The sequence below is a fragment of the Rhinatrema bivittatum genome, chromosome 6 (assembly GCF_901001135.1).
Source record: "Rhinatrema bivittatum chromosome 6, aRhiBiv1.1, whole genome shotgun sequence".
Classification (NCBI taxonomy): Eukaryota; Metazoa; Chordata; class Amphibia; order Gymnophiona; family Rhinatrematidae; genus Rhinatrema; species Rhinatrema bivittatum.
Genome location: NC_042620.1, coordinates 294,617,886 through 294,632,346, shown reverse-complemented (window position 1 = coordinate 294,632,346; position 14,461 = coordinate 294,617,886). Strand labels below are relative to the sequence as shown.

The window sequence follows — 14,461 nt, the reverse complement described above, 5'->3', positions numbered from 1 at the left end:
ATAGCCTCTTACATACATCCCTCACACCCACCTCCCCTCCCCAGCTGCTCCTCCCTTTTTACAACAATCACCAAAAAAATGGGCTGAAAACAAGCCCGGATAAGCTTGTCTCCTTTTGACAGGTCACCCTAAATAGGCGATTAGCTGATTCCCGGTCACTGGCATCAGCTGAGCCAGTCCTATTTTTCCAGCTCCATATTTTCCTTTTGACTGTATGGAGTTGTAAAATCTGGGCTGACTCACACTTGTTCCTGATGACCGGGAGTCGGTTGAGGAAGGCTCGCTACTGGCCGTGTCCAGCACTGTTTCTGCGAAAGTATTTTAAAACTGAAATCAGAAAAGGATCTTAGATTTAGTCACGTCAGGTCTGCAAACACAGACAGACACCACGCACTCTCTGGACTTCCCCCACTCACTCCAGCCACAAGACCCCGCCCTGGCAGGGGGCTGCAAAGCCTCGGCCTCGTGGTGGTGGTGGTGGTAGTGGCAGTGGGAGGGGGGAGGGGAGCGGCGGCGCGCTGTATTAAAGTTGGTGCATACGGATACACCTCCAGGACAGCAGGGGGCGCTGTGCGCACTTCTCCATTGGTAGTGGCTCGTCTGTACCCGCTACTATACACTTCCGCTTCCGGCCATCCTCCCTTCTCTCTGTTCCGAAGCCGGTGGCAAGATGGTGGGTGCTGGGCGTCTTTCTTTGTGCGATCCGCTTGCATCTTCTGCTGGGCGCTGCGTTATCCGTCCCGGGGTCCCTTTAGAGCAGCGGAGGGGTTTTGCGGGGGCCGGTTTAACCGATATTGGGAGGCTGCAATGGGTTATTGCGGGGGTGGACGGGGGCCGAGGATGGCCCGCGGCATCCCCAGCTTAGCTTTGCTGCCCAAGTCCCTGTCTCCGCCTGCTGCAGGGATGCGGTTACTGCCGAACTGGCTGGGGCTCCGTGCGCGCCTTGGGAGGGGAGGGTAGACGATGACCGGGAATTTGCCCTGAACGTGGTCTTCGTTTGTTTGTGTGCAGTCGCACTGGGAAGTTTGGGGCCTGCTTTGGGGCTTGGTTTCCTTAGTTGTTAAAGCATACTTCAGCTTTTAGCCGACTTTCTGACGGCAAGGGTGACCTGTGAGATTGCTATGTCTCTATGCCTGTGACCTTTTAATAACTTTTGTGTCATCTGATGAAGCGGACGCTCGTCTTCAGAAGCTCGTGCCTCAATCAATCGGTTATTCATAAGGGCATAAGAGATGCCATGCTGGGTCAGAACAAAGGTCCGTAGAACCCAGTATCCTGTCTCTGACAGCGGCCAGTCTGGGTTGTCTAGAAGTACTAGCAAATCCCAATATGAAAGTCTGTTTCATATTGCTCTCCATAATGTTTGTCATTTTTTTGTTGTTGCAGATTAACCAAGCATTAGAAAAGCCTTGTTTGGTGTCTGTTAATATTTGGGTACTTGTGGCTTGAATTGGCTGCTGTTGGAGATAGGATACTGGGCTTGATGGACCCTTGGTCTGAGCCAGTATGGCATATCTTATGTATGTCTTATTCACGTTAAATTTTCAAGTCATATTGGGGGTAGATATGAAGACTCTGAGTGTTCTTTATTTATTTATTTTTTTAAATCTGTGCATCCTGGAAAGTTGGCTTCTGGGTGAAACTTCGTGTTATGGTGTTAATGTTTTTTCTTTGCACTGTGATGTGATAGTTGGCTCTGGGTTTTGTCAGTTACATTTTCTAATATGTGTGTCATTGTTTGGGCAGGTAAATGTACCAAAAACCCGCAGGACATACTGCAAGAAGTGCTGTAAGCATCAGCCTCACAAAGTGACCCAGTACAAGAAGGGCAAGGACTCTCTGTATGCCATGGGTAAGATATTCAAAATTTTGTCTCATTTAAAGTAGTTGAAGTGTTGCTTTCACAGGCCTGCTTTAATTGTGGGTCATGTGCAATCATTGTGTTTGTAGTGAGAAATTAGGCTTGTACTGATGAGCTTGTAGCATCTGTACCTGAAGTAAGTCATGGATAGCCCTACTCTACACCTCTTACTGGAAAATTAATGTACACCAATGGCATCTCTCAGCCTGATACTTCCAGATGTTTGTCATTTTAGTAGTACTGGAGTTCAAAAGGCTTCCTAACCCTTGGCTTGCAGGTAAGATCCAAGTGCTGGTCTGACCATATTATTGTACTTTGGTAGTAGGGCTGGCTCTAGGACAAATGGTGCTCTGGGTGAAAATTGGCTCCCCACCAGCTCTTCACAATAACGGATGATGCCAGCAGTGTCCAGAGGGCCCCTTGGTTCACAGCACCTTGAGCAACTAACCAGTGTGCCCTAACCAAAGACTGGCCCTGTTTGGAAAGGGACCTAAATGGTTACAGTTGCAATGTGCTGATGGGTCTTACTGTACCTGAGCTGGAAGTTTTAATTTATAAACTGCTTTTCCACAGTTGTGCTCAAAGTGGAATACAATAGAACTAAAATAATGCACATAAAACTAATAAAATAAAAAGCATCATAAATGAGGAATAAAACTACTTAAATTATTAGTCATAAACAGGAAAACACAAATGCATTTGGTATTTCACAAATGCATTTGGTATTTCACAGAGTGAAATACCAAATGCAAATCCTAAAAAGCCTGTTAGAAACAGGTTTTCAGTGCTTTCCTGAACATCAATCAGATAATCCATCAGGTGAGGAACAAAGCTAGAAAATGCATATTTCCTAAAAAAAAATGATTTCTGGGCCAGTCTCAAGACCCTGACCCATTTTATAAGAGATCAGTTGGTCCTTCTATTGGCCAGGGTTAGTTCCATTAATAGCTTAGAAAACCAGCATAAGCTCTTTAAATTGTAATCAGAAGCAAATTGGTAACCATTGTAAATCTTTAGATTGGGCTAATATCTCTATAATTACTATAAGATAAGTCATGCCGCCACGTTCTGTACTAATTGCAGTTCCTTGGTATATTTTAGTGGCATTACAGTGCATTGTATATTGGACTAATCTTGCCATGACATAACTTAAGGCACCTGGATTAGAGAACTAGAACATGGACATGCCTGTTTTGTTGAGCAGATCTGTGCAAAAGTCTTTCTTACTACTAAGAACACTCTTGAATTACAAATACAAAAATTGAGCTGGGATAGTAATCCTATCCAGCATGGACAAGATAGTTCAATATTTTGTACACCCAGAGTATTTTCAGTTTTACTTGGATTAAGATTTAATTTATTCATTAACTCATTGCTTAAACAGTAATCTATGCTTTCATTGGTTTTAGCTTCAGTAGTTTATGGAGTGCAGATTTAAAGTTATTTGGATGGGAACTTGAATCATTAAAAGTATGTTGGTGGTGTTGCCTACAAACTTCACACTAAGGCCGATTCAGTAAAGTCCGCGGGCGAGCACCCACTCTCCTGTGCGCGCGATGCAGTATTTAAATTAGGTCCGGCGGTAGAAACGGGCAAAAGGAGCGGCGGCTGTCAGCTGGTTTGACAGCAGACGCTCAATTTTGCCGGTGTCGGTTCTCGAGCCCGCTGACAGCTACGGGCTCGGAAACCGGACGCCGGCAAAATTGAGCGTCAGGTTTTTGACCCGACAGCCACCGGCTGACTTAAATTTTTTTTTTTTTTTTACTTTTTTTACCTTTCGGGACCTCCGACTTAATATCGCCATGATATTAAGTTGGAAAGTGCACAGAAAAGAAGTTTGTACTGCTTTTCTGTGCACTTTCCTGGTGCCCGAAGAAATTAGCGCCAACCTTTTGGGTAGGCGATGTGTGCAGGTAACTGAAGTGTGCTATACTGCAGACTTTAAATTGGATTTCCTCAAAGTTTCTGAGGCCTGCATAATAAAATGTAGTTGCCTGGAAATTGTTCCAGTTGCTACTTGCCTTTCTTTCTCCTTACTGACCATATGATAAATGAGGCTTTTATAGTGACCAGGTCATATTTATTGCAACTACCCCTCAGGCAGATTTTTCCCTGCTGTCGCTTTTCTTTTTGGGAGGGAGGGAATCTGGCAACTTTTTCCTTTAGGGCTTCTATTTTAAATGGTCCTGACCTCTTTTAGGCTACAGTGTCAAGAGCTTACTTTTGTAACTGCTTGGGGTTTTTGCCCTACTTTCTAACCCCTACCTAGCCAAGTTATTGCAGTGACAATATGTACTATTTAAGTTGTTAACTGTAAAAGTCTGAAGGTTGGTTGGTTTCTTCTGCAGGAAAGAGACGATATGATCGTAAGCAAAGTGGCTATGGTGGTCAGACGAAGCCTATTTTCCGCAAGAAGGTGAGCACTCCTTAAAGCAGAAGGTGGAGATGAAGCAAGAGATTTAGGACATGCTGCTTTGAGTTGTAGCAAAGAAAAAGGGGGTTTGGTGACAGGCTGCAAAAGCTTGCACTGGCCCTGCTGCTGTCTTTGAATTATAATGCAACGGAGTGCTTGCTGCGTATGTGGGTGTACAGGCCTGTGTTGTGGCTGAAACAAAGGCCATCACATTCAGATTGTTTCTTGAGTAAAATATCTGATGATCCAGGGAAAGGCAATAAATAATGTGGTCACAACAGTTGGATCTCCACTGGAAGAATTTACTTTTTAATCTTACAAGTTGCATTTTCCTTGAGCAGCAGTTAAAGTGAAATGTAATTATCTCCCCAATAGATCAGACTTTTGATGGCAGCTATCTGAGGTTTTACCCACTTTAATCTCCTTCCACACAGCCCAGTCATTGTGGGAATAATCCTTGGTACGCACTTATCTTCTTGACCCTGGTGTATGTGTTCCTCTGGTTATCTGAGCTTAGTTAACCTGAAGAGCATCACCAGATTCTGAAAGTGAACCTAGCTGACAGATATAACAGTGTATAGCATGGCCACTGAGTTACTGGGCCAGTTTCATTCTGCATGACTCTCTTTCTGCTTCTTCAGTGCAATTGGAAGCAATGCTGGAATCCTGGCACCATGGGCCTTCATTCAGGGATTTATGATCCTATTTCCTAGTGTTTAGCCAGATAGACTCAGGACCAATGGGTTGTGCTCCCCTGCCAGGAGATGGAGTCAGGTTTTAAAGCTGACATCACCCTATATACACCCCTGCAGTAACCTCAGCCCTTCAGTATTTCTCAGTCTCCAGCAGACAGTGGACGTGCTTTCCCTGCGGGGATCACTGTACTTTTTGGAAGGAAAAAAATTTGACTTTTAAATTGGAGAAAAGATTGAGCCCTGCTCTCCTGCGGTGATACCTAAAGGTCCTTCCCCCAGTTGAAAATTCCTGAGGTGGTGTGCCTTGGTCCACCAGCCAGTTCATGGCATGGACTTTGCTGCTTAAGCATCTGAAAGGCAGTGGGCGCAGGAAGCCAAGCATGGCGGTGAAGGCCAAAGCCCCACCCCCTGCAGCTGGAGACTGTCTCTGTACTCAGCTAGTAAGTGCTGAGCTCAGGTCATTAAAAAAAAAAAGATTTACCTCCCGATTCAGAGACATTTTGGTAAGACTTGCTCTGGTCTCCTTGCTCGGCACGCCGTACAGACATTGTTCTCGATCCTATTGGGGTAAGGGGAGGTGGGCTTCCGAGTGGGTTCAGCGGCCCCACTTTAGGCTTGGTCTGTATTCTGCATGGTGTGCGTGTTGGCTCGGTGCACGCACTGCGCGGATAACACTGAGCACGTACACACGCGCACAACTTACTGGTGGAGAAAACAAGTAAAGCCATGCACCGGGCTGTGCGTGCGCCTCGCTATGGCCTGCGCAGGTGCCTGAAATCTATGCGCATAAAACTTTAAGCACGAGCCAACTGAACAGTTACCATCATCAATAGCTCAGGCAGCAAAGAAACATAAGTGCCTTTCTTTTTGCGTTGCTTGTCATATTAGAGCTGCACAGTTTGACCTGGATTCTGTCAGTACTGTGAGGAAGCCCAGGCCTCCTCGGACTTTGCTAAGCTTGGCTCCTCCCATTCAGAGGATGGGTCAGTCACAGCCTTAACTGGAAGTTCCCCAGGTATGAGTACCCCCGGTACTGGGTCATCCATAGGAGAGGGAAATTCAGCGGCACCTAATCTAGTATCTCCTGGGCTAAGCATGGATCTGGCTGCCTTTGATTTGGTGGGATTTTTTCAAGGCCTTCAAGCCTTCGTACAGGCGCAGTCTGCTACCTCACTTGCCCCTGTCCAGACAGAACCTCAGTCGGTAAGCCCTCCCTCTCCCAGTCCTATGGGCAAACCTCAAGGCATGCCTTGCCTCACAAAGGGTGTCCCAGGCAGGGACCCGGATGGCACAGATGAAGAGGAGAATACAAATTCCTTGGAAGATGGGGAAATTCCCCCTGGTTTAGAACCGTATTGGACCATATTACGGTTTTTCCATAGAAACGAATTGCCGGCCCTGGTTTCCCAATCCCTGAAGATGATGGGAGCACATGGGGTGGACTCTATGATGGAATCAAAGAAGAATCCCATTCTGATTTCTCTACTGAAAGCCTCTTGCTACTTTCCAGTACTGGAAGCCATCTAGGAGTTGATTGACCTGGAATGGGATGTCCCAGAAGCAAGTTTTAAAGGTGGACAGCGTTAAACGCACTATACCTACTGGATCCGGCAGCGAGAGAACGTTTGCGTTTCCTTAAAGTGGATGCACTGTTATGCATCGTCTCTAAGTGAACAACTATTCCAGTGGAGAGAGTTGCTGCCTTAAAGGATGCACATGATAGACTGGAGTCCATCCTTAAACAGGCCTTTGGTGCATTAGCAATGACCTTGCAGATTGCTTCTTGCGGTGCCTTGGTAACTCGTTCATGCTTACTCTTCTCTCGGGAGGTAGATGACTCGCGGGCAAATTCCAGAGTGGTTATGGAACCACCACCTCCACATTTTTAGCAGACACTATTTAGCCCCCACCCCCCCTTCCCAGGGAACCCATTCTCTTAGCCTTATGCTGCTGCGGCAGACTCTGAACAGAGGTGCTTCCCTGCACTTCCCACCCCTTCCTTGCGAGGAAGGCTTTGTACATGAACAGCAAACTGACTAAATAAAAGGCTTCCTCTCAGCCAGAGGTACCCCCCCCCCCCCCGAGGGCTCCTCAGGTCCCTCTGTCTTCTCCCAAGCACTACTGCAATCGGCATGGCCGGGGAACAAGGAGGAGAAGACGCAAGCTCTCCCTCCAAAATCCTCTGCAGTGTGGGACTAGAGTCCAAATTGGCAATCATTCCCACACTGCTGAAAAGGGCTGCTTTACTAGTTCCTGCGGATCGTGACGTCTTCCCCCTCCAAACACATGGCGGTAGGGCTGAAAGCGCCTTCCACATGTTGCAGAGCCCAGATAAAAACAAATGTGCTTTTGTTATCCCCATATATATCCAGGAACACTTCCCGCATTCAACAGACGCCGCCATGCTCGGGCCTGTCCCTCTGTGTTACCGAGGCGTGGGTCTGACTCACAGTGGTTTCAGCAGAGCTCCATTTACCTTCCTGAGCATTACAGCCACCTCACTCTGCCTCTGATCAGCTCCGAGCTGTAAGAGTTACTTTGTCGTTGAAGTCAGGGTACCTGGAAGAGATGAGGGACGATTGCAAGAGAACAAGGAGGGGGCAAGACCTCTGGCTATCCGTGCCGGCATCGGCAAATCAGGGTCACCAACCCCCTGCTTGCCCATTTAACCTTAGGGATGGCGCCCCCTGGGAGCCTAACACTTCAGGGAGCAAGGATCCCAACTTTGAAAATCCTTTTCTTTAACATAACTGCAAACTGCAGGTTTTGACCCTCTACCATCTGCTGCAGACAGAAATACTGAGGATTTTGGAGGGAGAGCTTGCGTCTTCTCCTCCTTGTTCCCCGGCCATGCCGATTGCAGTAGTGCTTGGGAGAAGACAGAGGGACCTGAGGAGCCCTCGGGGGGGGGGGGGGGTACCTCTGGCTGAGAGGAAGCCTTTTATTTAGTCAGTTTGCTGTTCATGTACAAAGCCTTCCTTGCAAGGAAGGGCGGGAAGTGCAGGGAAGCACCTCTGTTCAGAGTCTGCCGCAGCAGCATAAGGCTAAGAGAATGGGTTCCCTGGGAAGGGGTGCGGGGGGCCCTAAATAGTGTCTGCCTACTCCATGGAGGCACCAGGGCGCGGACACATCAGATGCTTCGGAAGACTCAGGGGGTCCTCTGTTGGAATCTCCGGGGAAAAATTGTGGAGGACATTGATCCTGATGGTGGAAGGAGAATACCCTAGGGTGGTCCGGAAGGAGGAATGTTTTACCCCGATTACCCAGGTTTTGAAGGAGATGGGAATTAATCAAACACAGGAAGAGTTGATTACAAGGAAGAAGCTGGTGGTCAAAGAGTTGCATCCTCCTGAAGTTGGTTTGGAGGTGGCAGTATGATGTCAAAGCATGATCCACTGTCAGAGGATGCCTTAGAGCTCCTGAGGCTTCCTGAAGTGAGTGTGCTTAGGTGTCAGCGGAGACCAAGACTATTATTCAGGTGGCAGGGTCCACGGTACTGAAATTAGATACATCTCAAGAAGAATTATCGAGGTTTCTGCATTGCGCATAAAGGTAACAGTATGCTGTAATTTCAGGGCACGTCCCTGTTTGTGCTGGGCGCAGCAGTTTCAGGTTCAAGGAGTAGAATCTTGTGACTCCTGGGCAGGCAGAATGCTTAGAGGCTCGGGAGGCTTTTATTGTGGATTCCTGATATGACCTACTGTGCAAGTCTGCTAGGAATATTGATTTGGCTGTTTTGGCCAGGCATCTTCCCTGGGTGTGCAGTTTCTTAGCAAAGTTCTAGTCCAAGTCGCAACTGTTTGGGGAGCATTTGGAACAGCTGGGCAAACACTTAGACAAGTTCAAGAGACGAGAGAGGCTTCCTGATGCAGGCAATGGTCCACGGAGGCGAGGAGCCATCGCCAAGGTAGCAGCTACTCTCTGAGAGGCAAGGGTCTGGCAGGCTACAGTCCTTTCAGGGATCCTATAAACTCAGATGGGAAACCTCTGGCCAGGGAGCTGGAAGGTGCTACGCTGCTCAGTGAGATGCGACTAGTCCAATATTCCCTAGGAGACATGAAGATGACTGGCCCTCTTTTACGAAGAGAGAGAGGACTAGGATACCATCAAACCAATGGGTGCTAATGGTTATACTGTAAAAGAGAAGGTTACACCTTAGTATTTGTGTGTCTGGTCTGCAACGTCCATCTGGTTCTTTGCCTCCAAGGACCAGCAAGAAGCAATTCACCATCAGTTTTGTGGTTCCAAGAAACAAAAGGAAGGTGCCTAGCATCCCATTCTAATTCTCCAGAGGATGGATGTGACCTGAGGAGTCCCTTGTTTCTGGAGGGAGAGCCTATGCTTGAATATAGTGGCCATCTGCAAAGGATAGTTGTTGGCTTCCTTCAGTCTCACACACACATACCTGCACATTCCCATTAGGGTGGAGCATCAGAAGTTCCTTTGCTTTGCTGTACTCGGAGTATTTCCAATATCGGGCTATTCCATTTGGTTCTAACAAATGTGCCAAGGCCGTTTACCAAGGTGATGGTGTTTGCTGCAGCGTTCCGGAGAGAAGGCATTTTGGTGCATCACTATCTAGATGATTGGTTCATTTGGGTAAAGTCAAGGGAGCTCTGCAGGCTCGGATCAGCGGGTCAAGTGAATGTTGTAGATGCTGGGCTAGGATGGTCAATCAGCCAAAGAGCAACTTTATACTGACTCTGTTGGCTCACTTCGTTAGCAAGCATGACAAGATATGTCTCTCAGAGGAGAGAGTGTGTTGCGGTTTCAGGCACTGGTCTGCAAATTATTGAATTGGTCAGTACTTAGAGTCTGGGGCTATTTGCAGGTTCTGGGTTCTAGGGCATCTGGGCTTGATCTAGTCCCCTGGGAAATTGCACAGATGTGACCTCTGCGGGGGGGGGGGGGGGGGGGTGCTCCTGTACCGTTTGAGCCCTTAGTTGGAGGAGTAACTTCAGCTAACACTGACATATTTGGAAAGGGAAGTGGAATTGGAAATTCTGAGGTGTTTTATTAGTGACAGCAGAGACCAGTTTCAAAAGCCAGGGGGCCCTCTGCCAGGGACAAATGGTATAGGGTCACTGGTCAGAGGGGGAAGCTTCATAATTGATCAACATTTGGAAGCAAGAGCAATTCGCAGAGCATGGCTTCCTTTCTTCTGCAATTGTGAGTGTGTTTGGAGGAGTAGCCTAGTTAGAATAGCAAGCTACGGTCTAGGGAGACCAGGGTTTAAGTCTCACTGTCGCTCCTTGTGGCCTTTGGCAAGTCAGTTTACCCTCTGTTGCCTCAGGTATAACCTTAGATTGTAAGCCCTCTGTGCTCTGAATGTAATCCACTTTGAAGTGCCAAAAAGCGGAATATAAAAATATACATAAAAAAAAAAATCAATCAAATGTTTGGAAGCAAGAGCAATTCAGAGAGCATGGCGTCCTGACTGACTAGATAATGATAGCTTATTCCAGTCACCAGAGGGAGCAGGAGCTTGGGAGTGGCTCTGGAGGATTGAGAGCTATTTCGCTGGGTGGAGCAGCACCTGGCAACTCAGGTGGTGTCTTAGGTGGCCAGGGGAGAGAATGTTCAAGTAGGGTGTCTCTTTTTTTTTTTTTTTCCCTCAGCTGGCATGTGCTGGATCCTAGAGAGTGGGAGCTAGCGGACGAAGCGATGAACCTTCCTGGGGCATTCCTCAGCTGGACATGAGGCCATCAATGCAGAATGCCAAAGCACTTTGCGCTTTTAGACACAGGCGAGAGATGGGAGTAGAGGATCTAAACACTCTGATTCTCCTGTCACCGTTCGGCAAACTGTTGTATGTATTCCCTCCATGGCATTGATAGGTAGGGTACTCCAACATGTTCGAGACTCATCTGGGCAAGATGATCCCTCATGACTCCAGTGTGACCATGGCAACAGCAGTTTGCCAATCTGGTAAATATGGTGATGGACACACCTCTATGACTTGGCCATTTTCCTCGGTTGCTTGGTCCAATCTGTTTGGCTTTTGAAAGGTATTGTTGGGGATTGTAAAGGCTATTTGGAGGAAGTCGTCATGACTTTGTTGCAGGCTAGGAGACCTTCTACATCTTTGACTTATCTCATGGTGTGGAGAGCATTTGAAATATGGTGTCTCGGAGAAGGAACTGCTCCCTTTTGGGTAGCAGTTTCTAGTCTTTTGGGCTTTTCTGCAAAGTGATTTGGTGAAGGGACTCCCTTTCAATTTTCTATGATTCCAGATGGCAGCCTTGGGCTGGTTTGAAGTGAGGTGCAGGGATTGTCCCTGGTTTTGCATCTGGCTATAGTTTGTTTTCTGAAAGGTGTGAAGTATTTGCAGCTGCTGGTTAGGTGGGTGTGTCCCTCCTGGAACCCGAATTTGGGTTTATGGTGCTCTGTGTCCTCTGGGCTGATTAGACATGCATCTCTGAAGGTGGCTTTTTTTGATGGCAATTTGTTCGGCCAGGAGGACTTCAGAGATTCAAGCATTGTCTTGTAGATACCCTTTTCTTAAGATTTCGGAGGATGGGCTTTCTTTCCATAATGGACCTTCTTTTTACCATAGATGGTATCTTCGCCTCATCTATGTCAAACGGTGCATCTTCCTGCTTTTTGGAGTTTGAGACACTTCTACTTCGCTTGTGTGGAAGCTGCACTTGTTGGATGTGTGTCGGGTGCTGTTACGTTATTTGAAGGTGGTCAGCTGCTTTTGAAGACACATTCGTTCATGCTCTTTAGTGGGAAGAGCAAAGGAAACAAAGCCTCCAGCAAAAATCATGTATTGGCTTATGGAAGCCTTTGTCTCAGCCTATGTTTGTAAGGATCGATTGACCAGAGAGGCTTCGGGGTTCATTCCTCTAGGATGCAAGTGGCAGCCTGGGATGAATGTCAGTTGATGTTCCCTCTGTACATCTGTTGCGCAGCGACCTGATCCTCTTTACGCACGTTCACAAAACATTGTCGGCTAGACGGGCAGATGCCTGAGGTGGCTGGCTTTGGGAAGAGTGAGTGAGTGGGTTTTTTTGATGTCTCACCCAGTTTAGGGGAGCTTGGGTATATCCATGCATCTGGGGTATGAACAGGAAAATTTGTTCGTACCTGCTGACTTTCGTTTTTGGAATACCCCAGATCAGTCCAGAGCCCTGAGCCCTGCCCTTTTCAAGAGAGACTGCTCTTCTTTGTGTAGATAGGAAGAAATATTGTTCAATTGGGAGTTTGTCTCCCTTATCAGTTGTTGGGCCTCAGGTTTGGAGTCCAGCCTTTGCCCCGCTCTGGTTGAGTAGGAGAGTTGGTTAGTTAATCTCATCTTGGCATGGGTACAGGTTATACTGAGGGGACTGCAGGTGGCATGCTAACTTGAGTGTTAGTAAAGCTTTTCTTCTGTTGCCATATGCTGGTAGGGGAGCAAAACCCATACATCTGGACTGATCTGTAATATTCCTGGAATGAAAATTAGCAGATTATAAGAAAATTAGTTCTTAACTACATAAGTGTGGCTGATGGCCTAGTAAATGCTGGAATGGCACAAACTGCTGTGTAGTGATTTCTCAGCTTTTCTCTTGTCCCAGAAATTATTTTAATGTTGACTGATGCTGCTGCAATTAGTATGGTAGTTTGGCAATATAGACCTTATTGAATAAAGATTTCATGGAATCATATTGGACACTTCACTGTATTCTCAGGCTGCTGTCTCTGCCATTATGACAGATCTTCCTTTAGGCTTTGGTGTCTTGAGTAGGTTCCCTGCACTGATCTATTTCATTTGTTCCAGGCTAAGACCACAAAGAAGATTGTCCTGAGGCTTGAGTGTGTGGAACCAAATTGTAGGTCCAAGAGGATGCTGGCTATTAAGAGATGCAAACATTTTGAGCTGGGAGGCGACAAGAAGAGAAAGGTATAACATGGGGATTAAAGATTTTAGCACTTCCTTGCTGCAGAGGAGCTAGATTGAGTCTATTTTTTTTTTTTTGCTCTGAACTGAGAGGGGCACCAGAATTTATCTGCAGCAGCAGAGCTATGGTAATGATTCCCAAATCAGCTAGTTTGGTTTTTAAGTTAGCTACAAGGAATGTGTATTAGGATGCAGTCTAAGTATTCTCATTCTGGATATCCCAAAAAACAGACTATATGGTGGTATACCTGGAGGACAAGTTTGGGAATCACCCGCTCAGCTATAGTTAGGAAAGGCCAAGGAAAAGCAGCCTGCATTTAAAGGGGAAATCTTTACTAGCTCAGGTTGTGTGCAAAGTGCCCAGGCAATCTTATTCTGTATACGTGGTGCCAGTTCTCAAAAAGAAACAGTGTGGGTTGTTTCTTTGGAAAATGAGTGGGTGCAGAGTGTGCGCATTAAAAGCATTTGTGTACTTAGTGCTTGCTGTGTGTATGGGTGGCAGAGCGGGGCAAATCCTGTATGTCCCCCTTTTTCCTGCTCAAACCTAAATCTGCCCGCAGGAATAAGTACTTTCAGTGTGGCTAAAAGTAAGCATGCTGGGTAACTCAAAGGGAACTCATTGGGCAGTTTTTCATTCAGGCTGTTTTGCCTGTTTTTGAAAATTGCCTTCATTAAAACTCAACCTAGGACTGGTGGAATCATTTCTAATTTCTAGTGTTTAGATGAAGTTGCACAATGCTGTTTTCCATAAGCCGATACTGATAACATGTTTTCTCTCTTACAGGGCCAGGTCATCCAATTCTAAGCACCAGTCTTTCATTGCTTTGTTATAAATTGCAATAAAAAGATTCTAAATCTCCAGCCTGTGTGGTATGATTTTTTGATTGGCCCTGCATCACAGTGAACTTGACAGAATCAAAATCATTAAACCTTAAGATGAATATCCCTGAGTTATTTTATACCCTTTGACATCCTATATATTGTTTGTTTATTTGTTTTTTTATATACTGATGTTCGATTTTGCATATCACCTCTGTTTACAGACAACTGAGTGTTGCAGGAAACGAGGCGTTTCCTTTTGTCAAATACATTGAACATTTATAATGGTTAACAGACAAAAATTAAATATATTGAATGAAGATATTGCAGTAAAATTTTAAAGGATGATGTAGCTTGTGAGGGACAAGAGAATTTCAGGGCCCCAGTCCAACAAATAGAAAAGATGAACCCAACATTTGTGAATTGAATCCAATTCAAATTATTTCCTTGGCGATTAGGGCAGAAATTTCTTCATGTTTAACAAAGTTGGTGAATTTATCTTTAAATGAAGGTCTCTGCACCGATCACTTGAAGAGAGCAATAGTGTGCCTACTATTGAAAAATGAGCAATTGGACGGAATGAATGTGTTGAACTACCGTCCTGTATCTAACTTGGCCTTTATGGCTAAGGTGATAGAGAATGTAGTTTATAAACAATTAGATGAATATCTTGAAGGAAATTTACTTTTGAATTGTAATCAATATGGATTTAGGAAAGCTTGTAATATTGAACCTTTATCTCTTAAGTGATGTGATTCTTAAGAGGTTTTGATTGGGGACAAGCATTTGTG

At 46.0% G+C, this 14,461-nt stretch overlaps 1 protein-coding gene across 1 annotated transcript; it reads left to right on the top strand.

Moving 5' to 3' along the window:
* The first annotated feature begins 523 nt into the window (after positions 1–523).
* RPL36A (ribosomal protein L36a) lies at positions 524–13,712 on the top strand. The gene is made up of 5 exons (XM_029607371.1): positions 524–673; positions 1,747–1,852; positions 4,210–4,277; positions 12,732–12,854; positions 13,636–13,712. Exons 1-5 carry the CDS (start codon positions 671–673, stop codon positions 13,654–13,656), a joined length of 321 nt encoding a protein of 106 aa, XP_029463231.1. The 5' UTR covers positions 524–670; the 3' UTR covers positions 13,657–13,712.
* Positions 13,713–14,461: the final 749 nt, after the last annotated feature.

What these genes read in the sequence shown, in the direction of transcription:
- RPL36A (XM_029607371.1), top strand. An exon ending in GGACTCTCTGTATGCCATGG is followed by an intron (nt 1,853 to 4,209) that starts GTAAGATATTCA and finishes TTTCTTCTGCAG; the next exon opens with GAAAGAGACGATATGATCGT. An exon ending in AGCCTATTTTCCGCAAGAAG is followed by an intron (nt 4,278 to 12,731) that starts GTGAGCACTCCT and finishes CATTTGTTCCAG; the next exon opens with GCTAAGACCACAAAGAAGAT.